The sequence below is a fragment of the Sitophilus oryzae genome, unplaced genomic scaffold (assembly GCF_002938485.1).
Source record: "Sitophilus oryzae breed Bouriz unplaced genomic scaffold, Soryzae_2.0 scaffold_1274_pilon_pilon, whole genome shotgun sequence".
Classification (NCBI taxonomy): domain Eukaryota; kingdom Metazoa; phylum Arthropoda; class Insecta; order Coleoptera; family Curculionidae; genus Sitophilus; species Sitophilus oryzae.
The window spans coordinates 3,625,448-3,645,023 of NW_022145920.1; the positions used below are offsets into that span (position 1 = coordinate 3,625,448).

At 32.7% G+C, this 19,576-nt stretch overlaps 2 protein-coding genes across 2 annotated transcripts in view; both read right to left on the minus strand.

Annotated features, from left to right (window-relative positions):
• The window catches only part of LOC115874374 (serine-rich adhesin for platelets), a 217,560-nt gene that overhangs the window by 188,010 nt on the left and 9,974 nt on the right, over positions 1-19,576 (minus strand). The gene's annotated exons all lie outside the window — the stretch shown is intronic.
• LOC115874375 (protein Mpv17-like) lies at positions 17,677-18,471 on the minus strand. Its single transcript, XM_030889521.1, has 2 exons — positions 18,207-18,471; positions 17,677-18,156 (listed from the first exon to the last, which is right to left on the minus strand). The coding sequence occupies exons 1-2, from the start codon at positions 18,390-18,392 to the stop codon at positions 17,809-17,811; spliced, it is 534 nt and encodes a 177-aa protein (XP_030745381.1). The 5' UTR covers positions 18,393-18,471; the 3' UTR covers positions 17,677-17,808.

The following is a 19,576-nucleotide window of genomic DNA, read 5'->3' on the forward strand; positions in this document are numbered from 1 at the left end:
GAAAATCTAAAAATACTATCAGATAGCCCTAATACAGTGGCAATTAGAATATGCAATTAATTTGTTGATTTCCTAAAAAGTAACGCCAGGAAAAAATAAAAATGATTTTCAAAAAAATCAGTTTTTTCCAAAAAACTCAGCAATCCTTGAAATTAAAAAAAAATTATAGCATCTTCGTGAACATCCTAAAGGGCAACTTTGCCCCAATTTAACCATGTTCGTATCTATTAAGTCGGTCCAAGACACTACGTGCATTCGGATTATGTACTGCGGCTTCGGCCACCTTCCCACACGCTACGTTATTTGAAAAAATGCGTCCAATGACAAATATTTCCGGTAGTAGAGCAACGCCGCCGGGCGACGGGGGACGTCTTGATTTTCAACAAAACAAATAGCCGTAGCGTCTGGGAGTAATTTCAGGTAATTTCGAAGTTGACTACGCCGCACTACGAGCTCCTTTGATTCGTGCCAGTTTACCGACAACCGCTGGGAAAATGACGAAGTACGAATCTTCGTCGAAGCGTAACCTCCCACACGCTACGCAAATAAGCTCGAATACCGAATATTCGCCAAATACACGTAGTGTCTGGGACCGGCTTTATTGTTACCGAGAATGCCAATGCTCGTACCTCAAATTTGTAGCACCCTGTAATCTCTATCGACCGGCACTATTATTAAGGGGACTCTATTAAAAAATAGGAGCAAATAAAAAGTTGATTGAATTTTCATCATGACTCTGGACAAGTAGATTTACAAGTCACTAAAAAATCAGTTTGTTAAATTAATTCCGACATAGCTGAATCGCTTATTTGGTATAAATAAATAAGCGAGTAATACCTATTCACGCTGTTACTAGACGTGACGAAAGTCCGATTTTCGTAACTCACAATTCTTGATATAACTAGGAGAAAGATTGAAAAATTAGGCACGGCAAAACTGAATTAATTCTTTTCAAATAGACATCTCCATTGAGTGAATAATCTTGTTTTACAGTCTCGTATGAATGTTTTTAACTGAAATAAATCGAAAATTTACTTATTTTTATAATATTAAAGATTTAGTTAACTAATATTATATTAGTAAATACTTTATATAATAACTAGCGTGTACCCGCGGCTTCGTTCGCGTCGAATTAATCATCTGTAATGGTGATGATAAAGCAAAGCAAGAATTTCCATTAACATACAAACTGGATAAAATTTTCTCACATTTTTGTCAGCATGAGAAAAACAATACGGCGATATTATTATATAACTTGGTAATATTTGAGGGGTTGTTTCATCTCGTTGGAATTTGACTTCCGAAAAATCCGTTTACCAAAAATAAGTTTTTTACGTCAAGCAGTTTAAGCAGAATCGTGTTTAATCAATTACCCAAATTTTTGGAACACCCTGTATGATTTTTTAACAAATTTCAAAATATGTAAAAAATAAAATAAATTATGCGTGTCCAAGCGTTTTCCCGAAAGACTAACCGTTTTTTAAATAACAAATATTGTAATATGTATTTGAGGGGCGTTTTCACCCTTTTGGAATTTGAGATTCGAGAAACCCCTCCTTATCGAACCTCTACACCCCACAGTCAATCGTGATTACTCAATGGTCATATTTTATGAAACACCCTGCATAATTTTTTTTTAAATCTTAAAATATGTAAAACAACAAAATAAAATATACGTGTTTAAGAGTTTTTCCGAAAAACTCACCGGTTTTTAAATAAAAAAAATATTCTAATATTTGAGGGGTGGTTTCACCCCCTTAGAATTCGAGTTTCAAAAAATACCTTCTTATCGAACCTCTACACCCTAAAGTCAATCCGTTTTCCGAAAATCAACTTTTTACGTCAAGCGCTTTGATCGTGATTAATCAATGACCGGATTTTTCGAAACGCCCTGTATATATTTTTAAAAAATCTTAAAATATGTAAAAAACAAAATAAAATATACGCGTTTAAGCGTTTTTTCGGAAACTTGACCGTTTTTTAAATAAAAAATATTGTAATATTTGAGGGCTGATTTCACCCTCTTGGAACTGGAATTTCGAAAAATCCCTTCTTATCGAACCTCTACACCCTAGAATCAACCTGTATGCCAAAATTGAGCTTCTTACGTTGAGTGATTTGAGCAGGATCGTGATTAATCAGTGAGTCAGTCACTTAAGGATTTTATATATTAGTATAGACTAATATTTCAACGATGTTTCACAAGGATTGAACCACAGACTCAGTACCTATATTTCATATCAATTAAACTTTTAGTTACGTAATCGGGGGCGCGATTTTTAAATTCATTGTTGCCAACCATGGACATATTCGGCGCAGTGCTAATTAACTGGAATTGAAATTTCACGCTAGGGATTCAGGTAGTAGCTCTGCTGTAAAAAATGTCAAGTTGCCGTTATGTTCAATTTATTTATTTATTAGTCATTCGTTTTGACACTTAAGTTTTGTATTACGAGTTTTTGGTTTAAATAAATAGTGTTATGGTACTTTAAGCTTGAAAATGTTTACTAGCAGTCCTTGCAGTCGAACATTGTTCTTTGTAGAACCTCTTTTAGTGCGAAGAGGTACGAGATAGTTTAATAGCCGTAAAAAACTCATCGCAACTTTATCAGAATATTTTAAACGGGAAACCGGTAGTAATGGCCCTTTATGTCCCTCCAGTGCTGTTAAGAAGGTAAGTTTTGTTGATGTAAATAATAACTGTTGATATATTTATTATGAATTTAATTTTGTTTCCTAAAATGTTTTAATTAAAAGAAGGTACTCCTATATGAAAGTGGGCAACGCTGTGCCGGCCAAGCTTAATCACGTGACTAAAAGTTTATTTGGTATGAACTGTATACTATTAATTACAAATCTGACAAATAACAAATTATATTTTTTTAATAATAAAAGTTTTTAAGCTACTAAATATAAGATTTTTGTTCTAAGTCAGTCTAGGTAGCTATTTGATGCTAACTATGTTCTTTATGTATTTCTCAGATCCTAGTTGTCAGATTATAATTGAATGAACAGCACGGATGAAAGCCGTATGCCAAAAACACGTGTCTGCGGTTAACCGATCTTTTCCGGGTTTCCTACGCATCAGGTCAAAAAACTTTCTTCGTACTTTTATTCGACAAATTCCGGTGATAAATATATTTTTTTTATTTCTATCCTCTGTCCTCTGCTAAGAGATTGAAGCCTTCGATTTCGCCAACACTCACCACAGTCACCACAACATTTTATATTTAATAATTTATCTTTTTACGTCATCTTCATGAGTAGATACACTGTAAAATATTAATCAAATTAGTACAAATACCGTATGATCGAATAAAAACGGCGTCAGCGATGGCTATGAAATGAAGATTGCTGTCATTTTATATGTAAATTTATGTAGGAAACGCCATCGATCGTCATTTCCAAGCCAACTGGACGCCGTTTTTATTCGATCATACGGTATATAAACATACCGGATATTTCTCAAAAGTGGCTCACCCCTATGACTTTTTTATTGTTTTAGATAAAAAACGAGATTTGGTACATTAGTGATTATTAGTATCATTAGTAATATGACATAAATCAGGATTGATTGACGTATTCAGTTGTTTTCGTTCACTTCTTGTTTCACCGGAAATGACTACAAATTTTGATTTTTAAATGGCACCCTCAATATTTTTTACTTTATTCGATAGAAAATGAAACTCTGAATAGAATGACATATCATATATGTCAACTTTTGACATTTTCTCAAACGGTTTATTTGAGATTGTAACATGGGGTTCATAACGACAATTTGAGTCGAAATACAAAATGTGTGGTACCAAAGTATTCGTAAAAATATGTTTTTTTCAAATATGCTAATCTAACCTCGTTCCATTTCAAAAAATTGAGATATTATATTAAAAATACGATTTAGGCATCTTTTATCCGGCCAGGACAAGACACGAAAAACATTAGACAATCAAATCTATTTTTTCAAGGCTCCTTGATTAAAACGAGTTTTTAACAAAACCATGACACTCTACATTGATTTTATTAAAAAATTTTGATTGAAATACGATGTTTTTAAGAGTGAAAATGTCAAAAGTTGACATATGATAAAGTAAAAAAATACCCAGGGGTGCCATTTAAAAATTAGCAGTTGTAGTTATTTCCGGTGAAACAGGAAGTGACCGAAAACAATTGAATACGGCAATAAATCCCTAATTTATGACATATACTAACATACCAAATCTCGTTTATTTATCTGAGAAAATAAAATAGTTATAGGGGTGAGCCACTTTTGAGACGCACCCGGTATAAATATATAAATGTATGTATGTCACATTAATAAATCTGAGAATAAGCTTAAAAATGTAACTTATGTAGTGTGTTCCCTATAAAATTATCAAGTTATTTTAATTCTAATTAATAAAAAATCTGATAATATAATTAATTTAATTAAGTTGCAGTCTAATTATCGAGTATTCAATCTCCTAAATACACGTTTTCTATCAAAGTTAGTTCTCGAAAAGACGTCCTATAATATTATTTTACAAATGTACAGATATACAGATACACACGACACACGCGCGCACACACACACAGGGTGACAAGAGATATACCCTACTGCCATTTTGAAATTATTGTACCCTGTATATCATTGCTAGACATTAAAGGCCTTTTTTTTTGGTTTCACAGGGAAAAGTCTGCAAGTACAATAATAGTAAAGAAGGAGATTCTAAAAGAATAGAATAATACCACTTACCAGGGGCGGATACAGGAATTTATTTTAGGGGGGGGCCAAAATGAAAAGCAATGTAGAATATGCTTTTTAAGGCGCCATTTTTTGCCCAAAAGCCTAACATTTTACACAATTCACAGACTTTAGGGGGGGCCCGGGCCCCATGGGCCCTCCCTCTGTATCCGCCACTGCCACTTACTAAGTGATAATCTCAAAGTCTAGTTGAAAGACCTATACCATCTATCTCTTTTGATTGCTTAGCATGGCTTTTTATTATATAAGCTTCTGGCCAAGGCATCGGGAAATAATACTGAAGTTAATTATATATAATTAATGCCGTGTATTCGTGTATAAAATACGTATGTATCTACCGTGTCAACATTAATTGTATAATGTCGTATTATGGGATAAAAGACATAAATGTTGATTGGATTTTAATGAAAAATGGGTGGAATAGTGTCCTTAGTAAGTAATTATAAAATAATATTTATATAAAGTTCTTTTTCTACAAGGTTTAACCTTTCTTGAAGAATAATTATTACCTTTAAAAGTATCTTTTTATAACATAGTATTGTTTTTGACCACCCATTTTTTTATAACTACATTATGATTAAAATTAGAAATGGTTGATGAAGGAGGCTTACAGAAAACACTTTTTTTAATTATTATAAATTTTGATAATATATTATTAATTAATAATATTATTATTATATAATTATATTATTATTTTGATAATATATTATAATTAATTCTACAATAATGTATTAAGAACTATAAACCTTTTGGGAGTTTTTTAGGAAATTCAAACTCCTAAATTTTTCTTATGTAAAGGTATATTTCTTAGATAAAAGTGAAAGTAAAAGAAACCACTTATGAATATTCTGAGTATTTTACGAGTATTTAAATTATGCTTCTATTAATTAACGATAATATTTAATGTCCTTCTTGAATTCCATTAACTAACATCCTTCTAACATAAATATTTTGTTAATAGTTGACTAACAATAGTTAATGGTTGATTGACAAAATTAGATAAATATACAGTGTAATCGAAAAAATGACAATTAGTTGGCTTGAAAATGACGATTGATGACATTCCCCGTATAATTTTATATAACAAATGAGGGCGATCTTCTTTTCCACGCCGTCTCTCACGCCTTTTTTCGATCGTATGGTATTTTAGAATAAAACAAATGCAATAATGCAATAGTTTGGAAATATAACTTTCACGGCCGCAGCCGGTTCAAAACTAAATCGTTATCCAGATTTTGAGAAAAACATACTTTTGGATACTCATTATATCCATATCCGTATGATCAGAGAAAAGCTGGTTTTAAATTCGGCTTTTAAAAATATCTATCTAATTTTTTTAAAGCTGTATTCCGTTGTAAATAGCTAGCCAAGAATGTAGGCTTTCACGGCTGGTGTAAAACTAGAACGTTTTCCAGATTTTGACCGTGCATGCCATTACTGAGTCGGGAACTCGACATTTCACTTACATTTATAAAATATTTTAAGGTATATTAACCATACTTGGAGAGGAACTCAACTACCCATAATGCTGAGTTAAGGCGCGTTTACACGAGTCAAGTGAATTGATTAAGTCATTTGAATCACCGCTTGAATTCATCACTGACTTGAAAGCATATTTCCAGTTTACACATCTAATGTCAAAAGGCTTCTATTAGTTTATTCAAAATGGAGACAGTGCGTAAGGCTCTATACTTCAAACCGCCAAGATAATGGCACTAGAATTAACAGAAATTCTATTACGTTAAAAACCAAGACGCAAAAGAAGAATATAGGTCAGAAAATTGATTAACCGCAGAACTACTATGGTGCGTATAATAATTTATTACCTGTGATACGGTTAGAATTTGGTTAGAAGGTCCTAGAGATTATAAAAAAAGTAATAGTGCGTTTTTGGTGTATTGTGGTAAATTAGTGTTTTAGTTTGCTGTTTGTAACACCAACGGTTCTAACCCCCAACTGGTAATCACCTTGTATTGTCAAAATTAAGTTTCACTTGTGTGTCTTAACATTCCCAAAAACTTTTCTATGTAATATTGTTTCGTAATTAATGTCTAGACCTCTGTAGCGGGTGCATTTCTTGAAAAGTACTGTAAAATAAAAACACTAAATCACCACAATACACCAAAACACTTTTACTTTTACACTGGACGCGCGTTTCGCTAATCATGTTAGCATCATCAGCAGATGATTATAAACTTCTTTTAGTTTATATGATGATTATAAACTAAAAGAAGTTTATAATCATCTGCTGATGATGCTAACATGATTAGCGAAACGCGCGTCCAGTGTAAAAGTAAAAGTGTTTTGGTGTATTGTGGTGATTTAGTGTTTTTATTTTGCTGTGTAACACCAAAGGTTCCAACCCTCAACTGTAATGAAAAGTACTGTATTAGTCGTATTTAGATATTTTAAATAGTTTTGTTTTTCACACTATCGGACAAAAGTAGAGAAACTTTTTAAAATTGTGTCTTATTTGTTAACGCAGGGACTGAGGTCATTTTATGCATTGCTAAAATTAAAGATACTTAAGTAGTTCTTATTTAAATGAAATAGGTAATCACATATTTCACGGAAACTTAAGATTTTATTCAGTTAAATAAAAAACTATAGGGACAAAAATTAATATAAAAATTACAAGTACATAGTTGTTGCTAACCTAATAAAATTAATAATGGGTAGAGTAACCGTGAGTAGCAAAATCCACCACCATGTTTAGTGGCCTTGGTATACTTTGGATCAAATCTTTTCCCTTCTGGGCGATGTATCCACGATATGCCATCGGATCCAAATATATTGATTTGCTTTCATCTGAAAACAGGACCTTTTTTCGGTCATTCGTCAACCAGTGAAAATATTTTTTTTGCGAAGGTATATAAATCGGGCCTTCTGGTTCTTCTTACTGATGAGTGGTTTTTTGGCTGCTCCTTCTGCTAAATAATCCCGCTTCCCTTAGCCTTCCTTGGATGGTCTTAGAGCTTATATTGATACCAGATAATTCACTCAAAATTTGATTTGCCGATTTATGCGGATTAGTTAAGGCGATTTTCTTAATTATCATATCAATGTTTTTTTCGTTGTTTTCCTTGGTCGACCACTTTTTTTAATAGTCTTTAAGGAATTGCTAGTTTTGAAATTGGAAATCGTGTTGCTAATGACAGACTTATACAAATTAAACATTTTGCTTATGTCCATTTGCCGTACACCATTCCGATGTGGGTTGATTATTTTTTCGGGAGGATCTCCAGACAAATATTTTCCGCGTGGCATATTTAGTAATGCTACGTGCTCGCAACACTTCTGTATGGAGCAGAGGCGTGGACCCTTACCGATGCATCATGCAAGCGTGTGGAGGCATTTCAGATGTGGTGCTATCGGCGCATGCTTAGGATTTCGTGGGTGCATTGCGTGTCAAATGAGTCTACAACAGTGTACTACACCACATCAACAAGGAGTTGGAGTTTCTGGTGAATGTCAAACGCAGAAAACTGGAATACTTCGGACACATCATGCGGAACGAGAAATACCGGCCTACTCCAACTCATACTGCAGGGAAAAATAGAAGGCAGAAGGTCAGCGGGACGCAGACGAATATCGTAGCTGCGAAATCTACGAACATGGACCGGATTGACGTCAACAGCTTTGTTCAGAACGGCAGTGAACAAAGTAATATGGATCGATGTGATAGCCAACATCCAAAGAGGATAGGCACTTTAAGAAGAAGATATTTAGTAAAAATGTAAGTCAGAATATCAACAGTTTTCACCTTAAGCAAATAACTACTAAGTATGGTCAATTTTTATGTTGGTTTCTTTATTTATGTCCCTTCAAAAATATTTGTGTCCATATTATAAATAAAAACCTGATAAGGTAAATTTGGAATGTGGCAAAAAATGATGGTATTGCTAAAAGGAAGTATGTTTAAAACAAACATTATTTTAAATATTGGAGGTTTTTTAAATCCGACGAGTTTTAAAAAGTTTCTCTACTTTTGTCTGATAGTGTATATTCGCTGACCCGACCTTATGCACGTTTAATGTTCATTGCTGCGAGTTCCTATTGAAAAAATTGTTAACTGAACTAAATATTATGAAAATAGCCAATAAAACAATGATTTTAGCGTTGAATACTTTAGAAGTGATTTTTTTCTCATTTTCTTTAGGTACATCTTTACTTTTAACAACTGATTGTTAATAAAGGAAGAATGGAAAAGAGAATTGAGAAGAATGATCGCCTTCTTTAAATTTGTTAATAAAGGGTTGTAGGAGAAGTTTACCGAAAATGGGATACTGTGGTAAAACGGGATACCCTAATTGTTTTGTAGTACATGCAGCGCCATCTATTGTGCAATTCACCTAATAGTTTCTGTTAGTGTGTGAGTAACCTTTAGCAGTTTGACTAAAATCGTAGCTGGTGCAACGACGCTAGGTGAGTTTTTAAGTTTTTAACACATTTCTTGTAAAAATTTAGATCTACAAACATAAGTTTTTTGTCTTTATGGTCAATGAGATGGCAGCGATATATTTTTTACCAACTAATAGGATATAAACGACCACTTAACGTATGATATGTTAAGGTTATATTCTTATATGGATAACGTGTCGTATTTTTTGTTCATACATTGATGTGTTGATAAAATGGGACAGGGCATCTGCTTCTAAAATGGGATGTATCCCATTTTAGAAACAGGCTTATTTCCCGTTAATCGCCATGTTTTCACTGACGATATGTTTATAGCTGCTGATCCCACTGATCAGCTAGAAAATGAATCGCATCCAACAGAAGAGGTCTCACCAGACAGAGTACAACCATTTCCAATCAGGCACCAAACACCACCTCTATCTACTTCATATTCGAATCCCACACTGCCACATTCAAAATCAACTCGTCCTCATGTGTCAGATGATAGCTTCTCCAGTGATGATGATACACCTCTAATCAAAATACTGCATGATAGTGTTACACCAGAAATGGTTCAACCATACCCAAAAGCAACATTAAGAAGGGCAGCGAAAACTGCAAATAGAGGTAAAGCCGCCATTTTAACGAGTACACCTTATAAAGATGAATTGAATGCCAGTATACAGGCAAAAAGACGTAAAGTTTGTTATCGAGGGGAAAATCAATAAAGAAAATCTCGAAACCACAGAAAAATAGTTCGGCCGAAAAGAAGACTGATGAAGCAACAAACAAGACTATATAGAGACCAAAAAGATGTTAAACAAAAATGAAGGACAAAAATACCAAAAAGGTGGGATTGACCACAGAAAACAGTAATGATCAAGAAAATCCTGTGTGCTTTTAATTGTGAAGTAGATTTTTTAAGCAGCAAACCTGGTGACCAGTGGATTCGATGCAGTTCCTGCCAAAGATGGGTCCACGAAGCTTGCGGTGTGTCAGACAGTGAAACCAGTTTTTTCATATGTGATCTGTGCTTGGAAATATAATCCCATTTTAGAAACACTACTGATCCCGTTTTAGATATATATATGTTCCTAAAATGGGAAATTTGACTCTCGCAAGAAGATTCTTTTTTTTTCCTTATGTTTAATAGTTTTATATGTTATGTTTATTTTTTGAATAAAGTTATGTTTGGTATGTTCACTACGAGGCTTGTCCCTGATTTTATACTTAAACTTTTTCAGAAACCAGATCCAAACCTTAAGTATCCCGTTTTAGGTAAACTTCCCCTATCATTTTTACCGTTAAGCCCTTCTTGGTCTGAGATAATCTAAATATTTTCAATCTTCTTTGTGGAATATTAAAAACAATAAAATATAAACCACAAATTAATAGGAATTTCCAGACACACTTCGTACCAGAAGCGACGATAACTGTTTTGAAATCCGCAATCAAAAAATTAGTCTCATCTTTAAAAATATGCAGCCAACCGATCCGTATAATGAATTTTGTTCGATGGTGAGCAAATTCCGAACCGAGAAGGCAATAAAAAGACAAAAAAGAACTACAAACGGCTTTTGAGAGAAAGTTAATTTATTTTCGTTAGAACAGAGCCGGTTTTTTCGCCCGAAATAAAAATAAAAAAACAGACCCATTCACTTCGTTACTATCCTCTGGTAATAAAATCCTTAAGATATTGAACTGTACCGAAAAGAGTCTTATTACGAGCCACAATAGAACGAGATTAGCTTTATATTATGATATAGTGGCGGAGCTATATTTCGAAATAATCAGAAGAATGACGCAACGCCAAGGCCACCGGCATAGCATACAAGAAGTGTTTATGAGAAAAATATTGATATTAGATCGGCGGTAAGTTTTTTTTTTGTTCTGGTCAACTTTTATTGAAACTGAATGTAGATTTTATAAAATGATATTTTGTCCTGTTTATATTTCAATATGTTTCTACGTAATCGTTTTAATGGGTGAAGTTTTTTTTTACTTCAAATAATTTATAAAGGAAACAACAAAACATCCAGTATATAAGAGCCTCCCCAAACACAAAATCATAAAAATTTCTCAGCGGAAATGCGTCATTCTCTTTCTCTTTTTTCCGACTTTAGAATAACTGAAATCGGTTACATAAAAACATGTTCCTGCTTTATATTCTAAACAATTTTTCTATATAGGTATGAACTTAACCTAGTAGATATTGTAATTTAAACATCAGTACCGAGAAAAAAACGAAAATAAACAAAAATGAACCAACAAACCAAACCAAAACACGTTGTAAGCAAAAACGCGTCTGTACGAATTCCAATTGCCGAGTACTTTTAGCTTTGTTCGGATTCTTATTATTACTGATTCTGAACTGTCCTAGAACTCTGCCGCGCATGCGCTAATGAAACAATTTCTCCGTATTTCCTTCTGCGCATGCGTATCACAGTTCTTGGACGGTTCAGAATCGGTAATAAGAAAAACCCGAAGTAAGCTAATATTTTATCAATAAATGAAAATGGTACAGTTCCGCAAGAAGCTTTTTTGCGTGTCTATTTAGAAACATTTCTAGAATGAAAAACAGAAACGCGTTTTCATGTACGTAACTGATTTCATGGTAATTTTCGCAGAAAAATTTTCATGCTTACTATTTGGAAAGACTTCCAAGTACTAAATAAACAAATATTTCTTACATAACTGATTTCAACTAAACTAAAGTAGCCCTGATTTCAGCAATTCTAAAGTTGAAAAACTGAAAATGATGCATTTCCGCAGAAAAATTATTGTGACCTACTATTCAAAAAGGCTTTCAAGTACTAACTAACTAAACAAATATTTCTTACATAACTGTTTCCAAGTAAACGAAAGTAGCCCTGATTTCAGCTAGTCTAAAGTTGAAAAACTCGAAAAGGATGGATTTCCGCAGAAAATTTTTTATTACATACTATTCGAAAAGGCTTCCAAATACTAAATAATCAAAATATTTCTTACATTTCTAGTAAACGAAACTTGAGCCGTTTTAAAAATTCGTTCTTTATTTTATACAACCACAGATACAACGTATGATTAAAGCGAGCTTTAACTTCGGCATAAAACGTCATCACATCCGTCATCTGTCATCACACAAAGCGCGCTTTATCTTAAAACTTTTCGATCATATGGTATTTTATAGTTAATATAAATGGTGTTGATAGAGATAAGCTATGCTATATCCCTATAGATAGGATCCGTCTAAACTTTAGAATATCTCGCGCTCGTCTCACTCTCATCTCGTCAGGTCTGTACACACCCTTAGACTTTCGTTGCCTTTATTTTCGATATAATACAACATACGAGATACATGCTTTTTCCAGTGTGCGTCAACGATCGAAAATAGTTTCCATCATCTCATTTGTTTTGAGGATTATGTAAAAATATTAAAACCAATCAAAAACATAGAATGTAAAAAAATGCCGCAAAAGTCTCCCAACGCAATTCTTTCACTATTTGCGTCATGCTAGTATCATCTGCGGATGATGCTAACGCATGGTTAGCGAAACGCGCATCCAGTGCAAAAATAAAGTGTTTTGGTGGATTGTGGTGAAGTAATGTTTTGTTTTGTCGTTATATAACTTAACCTAGTAGATAGAACTAACTAGAAAGATAGATTAACTAGAACGTTGATCTCATTCAAAACAGATGAGGATATTTTTTTACTGATCCGGCATCATACGCAGCATGCTTCATGCACAATTTAATTTTTTTAACCATACCCTTGATACTAAAAGCTCTTTCTTGTACACTCTAATGCTTTACAAAAAAGGGTATTCATAATTAAAGCCTCAGAATAGTTCTTTTACAGATTTATTTACAAAGAGATTTTGAATTTTAAGTTCCATTCATTTTGCGGAATTATTTTTAAAGCTTCATTCAGAACTTCGAAATTAGTGGATAGTGGAATAAATTAGTGGTTTCAATTAGCGAAGAAGTGTGTTCCTTTAATTTCAATAGCAATTAGTAAGCATTCAGAATAACAAAATTAGTGGTAATAATTTTCAATTAGTAAAAATATTCAACAAACTTTAACTTTTGCCGCTAATTATACTTCAAAATTTGCGAGTAATCCCATTTTGTTCTTTGATTATCATCCGTCAAGAGGAAGTGTGGTGTGAAAGAAAAAAGTTATTGTTTTATAAGCTAATAAATTATTAGGCCTTCTTTATGGATACAACTAAGCACCGCAAGCTGCAAGTTCTTGCTAGAATATTCTATTAATTGTAATTGTATTTTTTAGACTTTGTTTGAATGATTGTAAACCCAAAAGTATTAAAAAGCTACTAATTTCTTCTCTAATAAGGTTCTGAACGATAAATTATGTCTATTGAAATTTTATAAAATATCTGTAATTTTCTATAAAATAAAAAAAACGTATATTTTTAAGTTACAAAAAATAAAGATTTGCTGTAAAAATGTAGAAATTTCTACAAATAATAATTGTTATCTCCAGTAACATTGTATGCAGAGAAAACCAGTCTTACCTGATGACCTGATGAAGTTGACAGTGGGTCAAAGAAGTAGGCGTGATTAAGATCCATACAGACCAGTCCGAAAATATAAATGCTAATGAAATAGCAAATGTGTTTATCGAAATAACAGAAATGGGACAAAATAAGTTTCTACGTCGACTATATGTTATTAAGTGTTTTAAAGATGGTCTTATAAAAGAAGACTTATATTTATATTTAATTTTATATATTTGACCATATTCTCCCTTTATTATTAAAATATCTACTTCTCATTTCATTCACTTTTATCATCTTTATTCTCCATTTTTGGTCTTATCATTAATTTTCCGTTTTTTTGTGGTTTCAACCTCCATGAATTAATATACACAGACATTTACCACCTTCTAGCTTTCTCAGTGTTTACATTACATTAACACCTTCACTTTCTTTTAAAAACTGTGACGATTCTAAGTGAATCTTCCCCGAAATATTTTCATAATTTTCACCTACGTCTTGACACCATATTTGTAACAGTATTTAAAAACTGTAAAGTCCATAAAAGTTGTTGGCAAATATGACACACCTAATAAAATAGGAAAAAATATGTTTTAGACTTTCATTGCCTTTATATTTGATATGTTACAACATACGAAATACATACGTTGGTTGGAACCTTATTTTCCACAATTAGTTACTAATTTTACTACAGATGTAAAAGATTATATTTAGCTTAGATGTATTCATTTTAGTAGTATACATGAAAGTTTTTAAAATAGTTAATTTTTTTTCTACACAAACGTAAAAACCGGCAACATTGTATGCCGTTTTTGATTTTGTCTCTCTGTCTGTCAACCGGTATATTATTCTCTGTCTTAAGCTTGATTTTTATGCATCCGTTGTCCGACCATACGATGATACGATATTAATTTTATTGGTTGAATTTAAAGATTGATTAACCGTTTCTAACCAATGGAAGTCTTTAAATTCAACCAATAAAATTAATATCGTATCATCGTATCGTCAGACAACGGATGCATGAAAATCAAGCTTTACACGTTAAAATCCAGGCTACACTTCTAAAATGACCAAATCGGTATGTTATATGATTCAGTCCCCTATTAACATCCCCATTGGCCATTGGCGTAACTACAGGGGTGCCGCCCACTCCCCCAGGTACCGCTGGGCACCACTCAGAGAAATCTTGAATTATGACTCTTGGCTACATATTAATTTTTATTTGCTTGTGATGTAGTAAAAATTCCGTTTTCTAGTTTTGTTTAGTTAATATTATTTTGTTGTGTTCAAAAAATGTGTTAATTTTTATTTTTTTAGAAAATTTGTAGGTATTTAAGTAATCTACGGGAACACGGTTTGATAACCAAGTCTATAAAATTTATTCATAAATTATTCATGAAAACGTTTTATTCAAAAAAGTGTTTTTTAAATTATTCTTCATTTTTTAAAAAACAAAAGACCTAGGCCCCCTGGGGTCAGCCCCAGACCCCCCCAGGATGAATTGCTAGTTACGCTAATACCATTGACGTAAGTAACAACAGGTGGGCACGGGGCGCCGAGACTTCCAGGTACTGCTGGCACTAGGGAATGCAATCCCGCACCAAAATCTGAATCCTGCAAACCCGCGTGAATAAAGCAATCAATCACGCGAATCCGCAAAATTGCGGGATTGTAAACAATAAATGCTCTTCTTTTCTCTCTCCGATTTTGGGATGCGGTTGGGACCAGGTTTTAGACGTGATTAAGATGCTATGTGGTTTTCGAAAATATATTTAGCGAATTCTCGTATACAGAGTGTTTTATAATAGTGTACAAATTTGGTCAAGAATTTTTTCTACCGAAATTTACAATTTTTGAAAAATCGAAATTTTAACTATGTACGACTAATCTGTATTGAAATTAGAAAAAACAATTTGGTGTTTTTTTTAAATTTTTTGTACGAGTATTTTGTATACGAGATTTTTCGAAAAATATGCATTTATAGTCCTAAATGGTACAAAAGGCCAATTGCACAATTTGCATAGGCTCACAATATACTGATATAGCGTGTATCTTAAACTAGCTGAACAGAAATTTGGACCGATGTATACAGGGTGTTCAAAAAAGATATTTAATATTAAATAAACTTAAATTTTATTATAATTTATCTACTTATTTTATAAATAAAAATATTATTCTGATGTTGAAGGTTTTTTTTTTCAATTTGTGTTAGTTATTTGCTTTTAGATACACTCTATATCAATAATTTTTTGGGATATGCAGAATGTACAAAGCTTTTTGTACCATTTAGGACCATCGTATGACTAAAAATGCATATTTTTCGAAAAAACGTCGTATTTTCCTTAAAACAAAAAAAAATAAAAAACCGATCAAATTGTTTTTTTTTTAATTTCAATACAGATTAGTCGTACTTGGTAAAAATTTCGATTTTTTAAAAACTGTAAATAAATTTACGGTAAAAAAGAATCTTGACCAAATTTTCACACTCTTATAAAACCACCTGTATACGAGAATTCGCTAAATATATTTTCGAAAATCACATGGTATCTTAATCACAATAGATGCATCTAAAACCTGGTCCAAACCGCATCCCAAAATCTTTTTTAGTTCAAGAGATATACAACTTTAAATTTACCCTAAAATTTTGCTTGTCCCGATAATTATGTCCGGCAGTTTATTTGACGAAATTGTCCACAAGTACTAGTTAAACGCTTTTCTTCACTTACGCACGCCAGAAAGAAATCTAATAACTAACCTGCTTGTTTCACTTATTTTTAATGGCCAAGCCGTAAGGGGAGTCCCCTGGTGTCGATCCCGCAGATCCCGCACGGTAAATCCCGCAAATTTGAGCCCGCGGAATCACAGAGCGATCCCGCATTTGCGAGATTGCATTCCCTAGCTGGCACCCCCAGTGAAATCTTGAATTTTGACTGAACGATGACTCTTGGCTAAATATTAATTTTTATTTGCTTGTGATGTAGTAAAAATGATTTTTTCCATTTTTATTTAGTTAATATTATTTTTCTGTGTTCAAAAAATACGTGTCAGTTTTTATTTCTTTGCAAAATTTGCAAAAAAGTCAATAAAATTTATTGATAGAGGAATTCATGCAAACGCGAGTGTAAACGTTTTATTCAAAAAATGTATTTAATTTATTTTTAATGATATTATTCTTCATTTTTTATAAAACAAAATCCCTAGCCCCCCCCCTCAAGATGTATTGCTAGTTACGCTAATGGACATCCCTACTAGCTACAAAATATTCAGCAAATCTATCATTTATTTAAACAACATACCGAACAATACTGCTTTATTCATGCGCTATGCTAAATTCATGCATATTCCTAAAGATGTGACCCCACGTTTCTCCTCATCGAACAATAATCATGTCTGTTTTTTATTACACAACGGTACATATGTTTATGTATAAACAAGTCATTAAATATTACCATTGCTCTTCCTACCACACAAAAACCTTTTGATTTTCCTTCAACAGACCTCGATAGATTCGATCTTAATGGTAATTAATCAAATTAAATCTAAAATCCTTAAAAGTTGACATAAATTAACAAAAAAATGCTCAACCCACTTATTGCTTTTAATATTACTCCAAACTTATTACTATACTTTAAACTTATAAAAAAACAAAACAATATTTGAATTACAGAAATCAACACGACCCTACACGGAGTTTTACACGAGGGTTATGTTCGAAACAAACTTTTTTTTTATTACATAAACAATATAGAGTCTTAAATAAGTGCAAATATTTTTTAGAATGGCATTTCAACCCCAGAATTAAAGCAACAAGAAGATGATTTGAAAAGTATATTATTGTTTCCGTCGTTTTTGGATACCTGCTGTATAATAAATGAATATCTCGTGAGTAATAGTAGTTAATTTAGAAATCACTGCGCTATTCCAAACCCACGTATAAAGTATACAGCGCAGCGTCCAGATTAGCCTTAGCAGGAAAAATAAGACGCGTTAACTTAAATTACTTTACTTTTTTTAAAATTTGAAAGCAATAAAAATCGCTATTCTAATAAGTGTACCTACATTATAATATATAGTATATAGTGTATAAGTTATAAGTTGTAATCTTAATATACATTGCAACTTATAACTTCAACTAAACAACATAATTATCTAGATTCAGTAAGTAATGTCTGTTCACTTATTTTGTGTTTTCCAGCTCAGATACACGTTCCAAAACACGGCTACAAATTGTGCAAACAACACCTGGTATTTTAAAGGCATCACAGAAAAATTGATCATCTGCACCGCCGGCCATATTTTCCAATTCGTAATCACGATATCTTTATACTTTTTCCTTAAACTGTCTTTGATCCCCTCCATATTGTTTCCATGCAAGACTTCAACACTGCTCACGAATACAAGCAAAAATACAGGCGCAAATAGAAGTTGATCGCAACTCATTTTCTTGATTCCGGTTTGTAAGGTTTTATCGCTTCCAAACTTTCTTTGTAGAACCTTATACCAAATCGAAAGTGCTGGACCCTAAAAAAATGTCTGAAAGAGGGACTGTATACTGAAGAAAACGATTTTACCACAAAAGCAGCACCTAAGAAAGCGAATTCCGCCGTTCTTCTCGGTTCGTACTGACGCAGAGTTTTCTTCTCAACTGCAAATTGTGCCAAAATATCACTAGTGCTCATTAGTAATGCTGTTTGAACCGATTGCATCAAAAGAAAGTGATTTTTTAACAGTCTCGCGTAAGTTTTTCCCAACAACATTTTAAATGTAAAGCTGTTTTTTCAGTTTTTTAAGATAAATTTTTCGAACTTTTTGAGTGAAGTGTCTTGTCACACAACATTAGTGTCACACGCGCAAAGGTACACAGGTGATAATGACATTATCATTGCACAGACAACAAATTCATTGGTTCTTATCGAATATATTCTGTAACTGATACAATATACAGTTTATCATCCGATACATCAATAGCACCCCACACATCAGAAGATTCGGCCTGTGGAGTTGGCCTGTCATGTACTAAAACTCTCGTATTTTCGTCTACGAACTTAAAAAGTACAGGGTGGGTCAAATTCGACGCTTTTAAATGGAAACACCCTTTTCTATATGAGATAGACAAAAACTAATATCGGTGTCTGGAGCTAAATTTTTGTCAGAACATGATGGTGAAAACCGCATATCGATATTTGTTACCGTTTCGGAGTTACGGGGAGTTTTTCAAAAATATGCATTTTTAACAAATCGCTGTAACTTTTTTGCTATGGAAAATTTTGTATTTTTATGAAAACATTTCCACAGCACCTTTTCACGTAGAATTTAATGGTTTTAGTATAATTTTTTTAAAATTAATAATTTAAGAATTATCAACAGAAAATTTGATTTTTTATATGGGACACCCTGTATATTTTTAATTTATTGAAAATAATTTAAAATTATCTTTCCAAAAATATAACACACTTGCTATTTTGCTCGATTCCTCTTCGAGATATAGAGTATATAAAAATTCGCCCGCTTTAAATAAGTAGGCTTTGAACGGCACCGGCTGTAATGCAAAAAAATTCTAGCTGTGAGCATTAAGCATCAATTAAAACGAAAATAATATTTGCTATGAGAGATGCAGAATTTTATAACAATTTAAAATATATTTAACCAACATCAACACATTTAAACTATGTCTAATAATAATAAAAACAAATAGCAAACCAAGACATGAGAGTTTGTTACAGGTGTTCGGTGTTCGACATATCGACCGTCTTCTGTTATGGACAGACGGGGCAGTTTTTAAACATTTCTCGCGGAATTCATTAACTCATTGGAGGCGAAAGATACCTTCTCATAACTGCTAAGTATTTTTAATTCTTGTCTAGATTATACGGAAGAATAAGGAACCTTTATTCTTCCGCAAATATATCCATAGGATTAGATCCATGGGTACTAAGTCAGG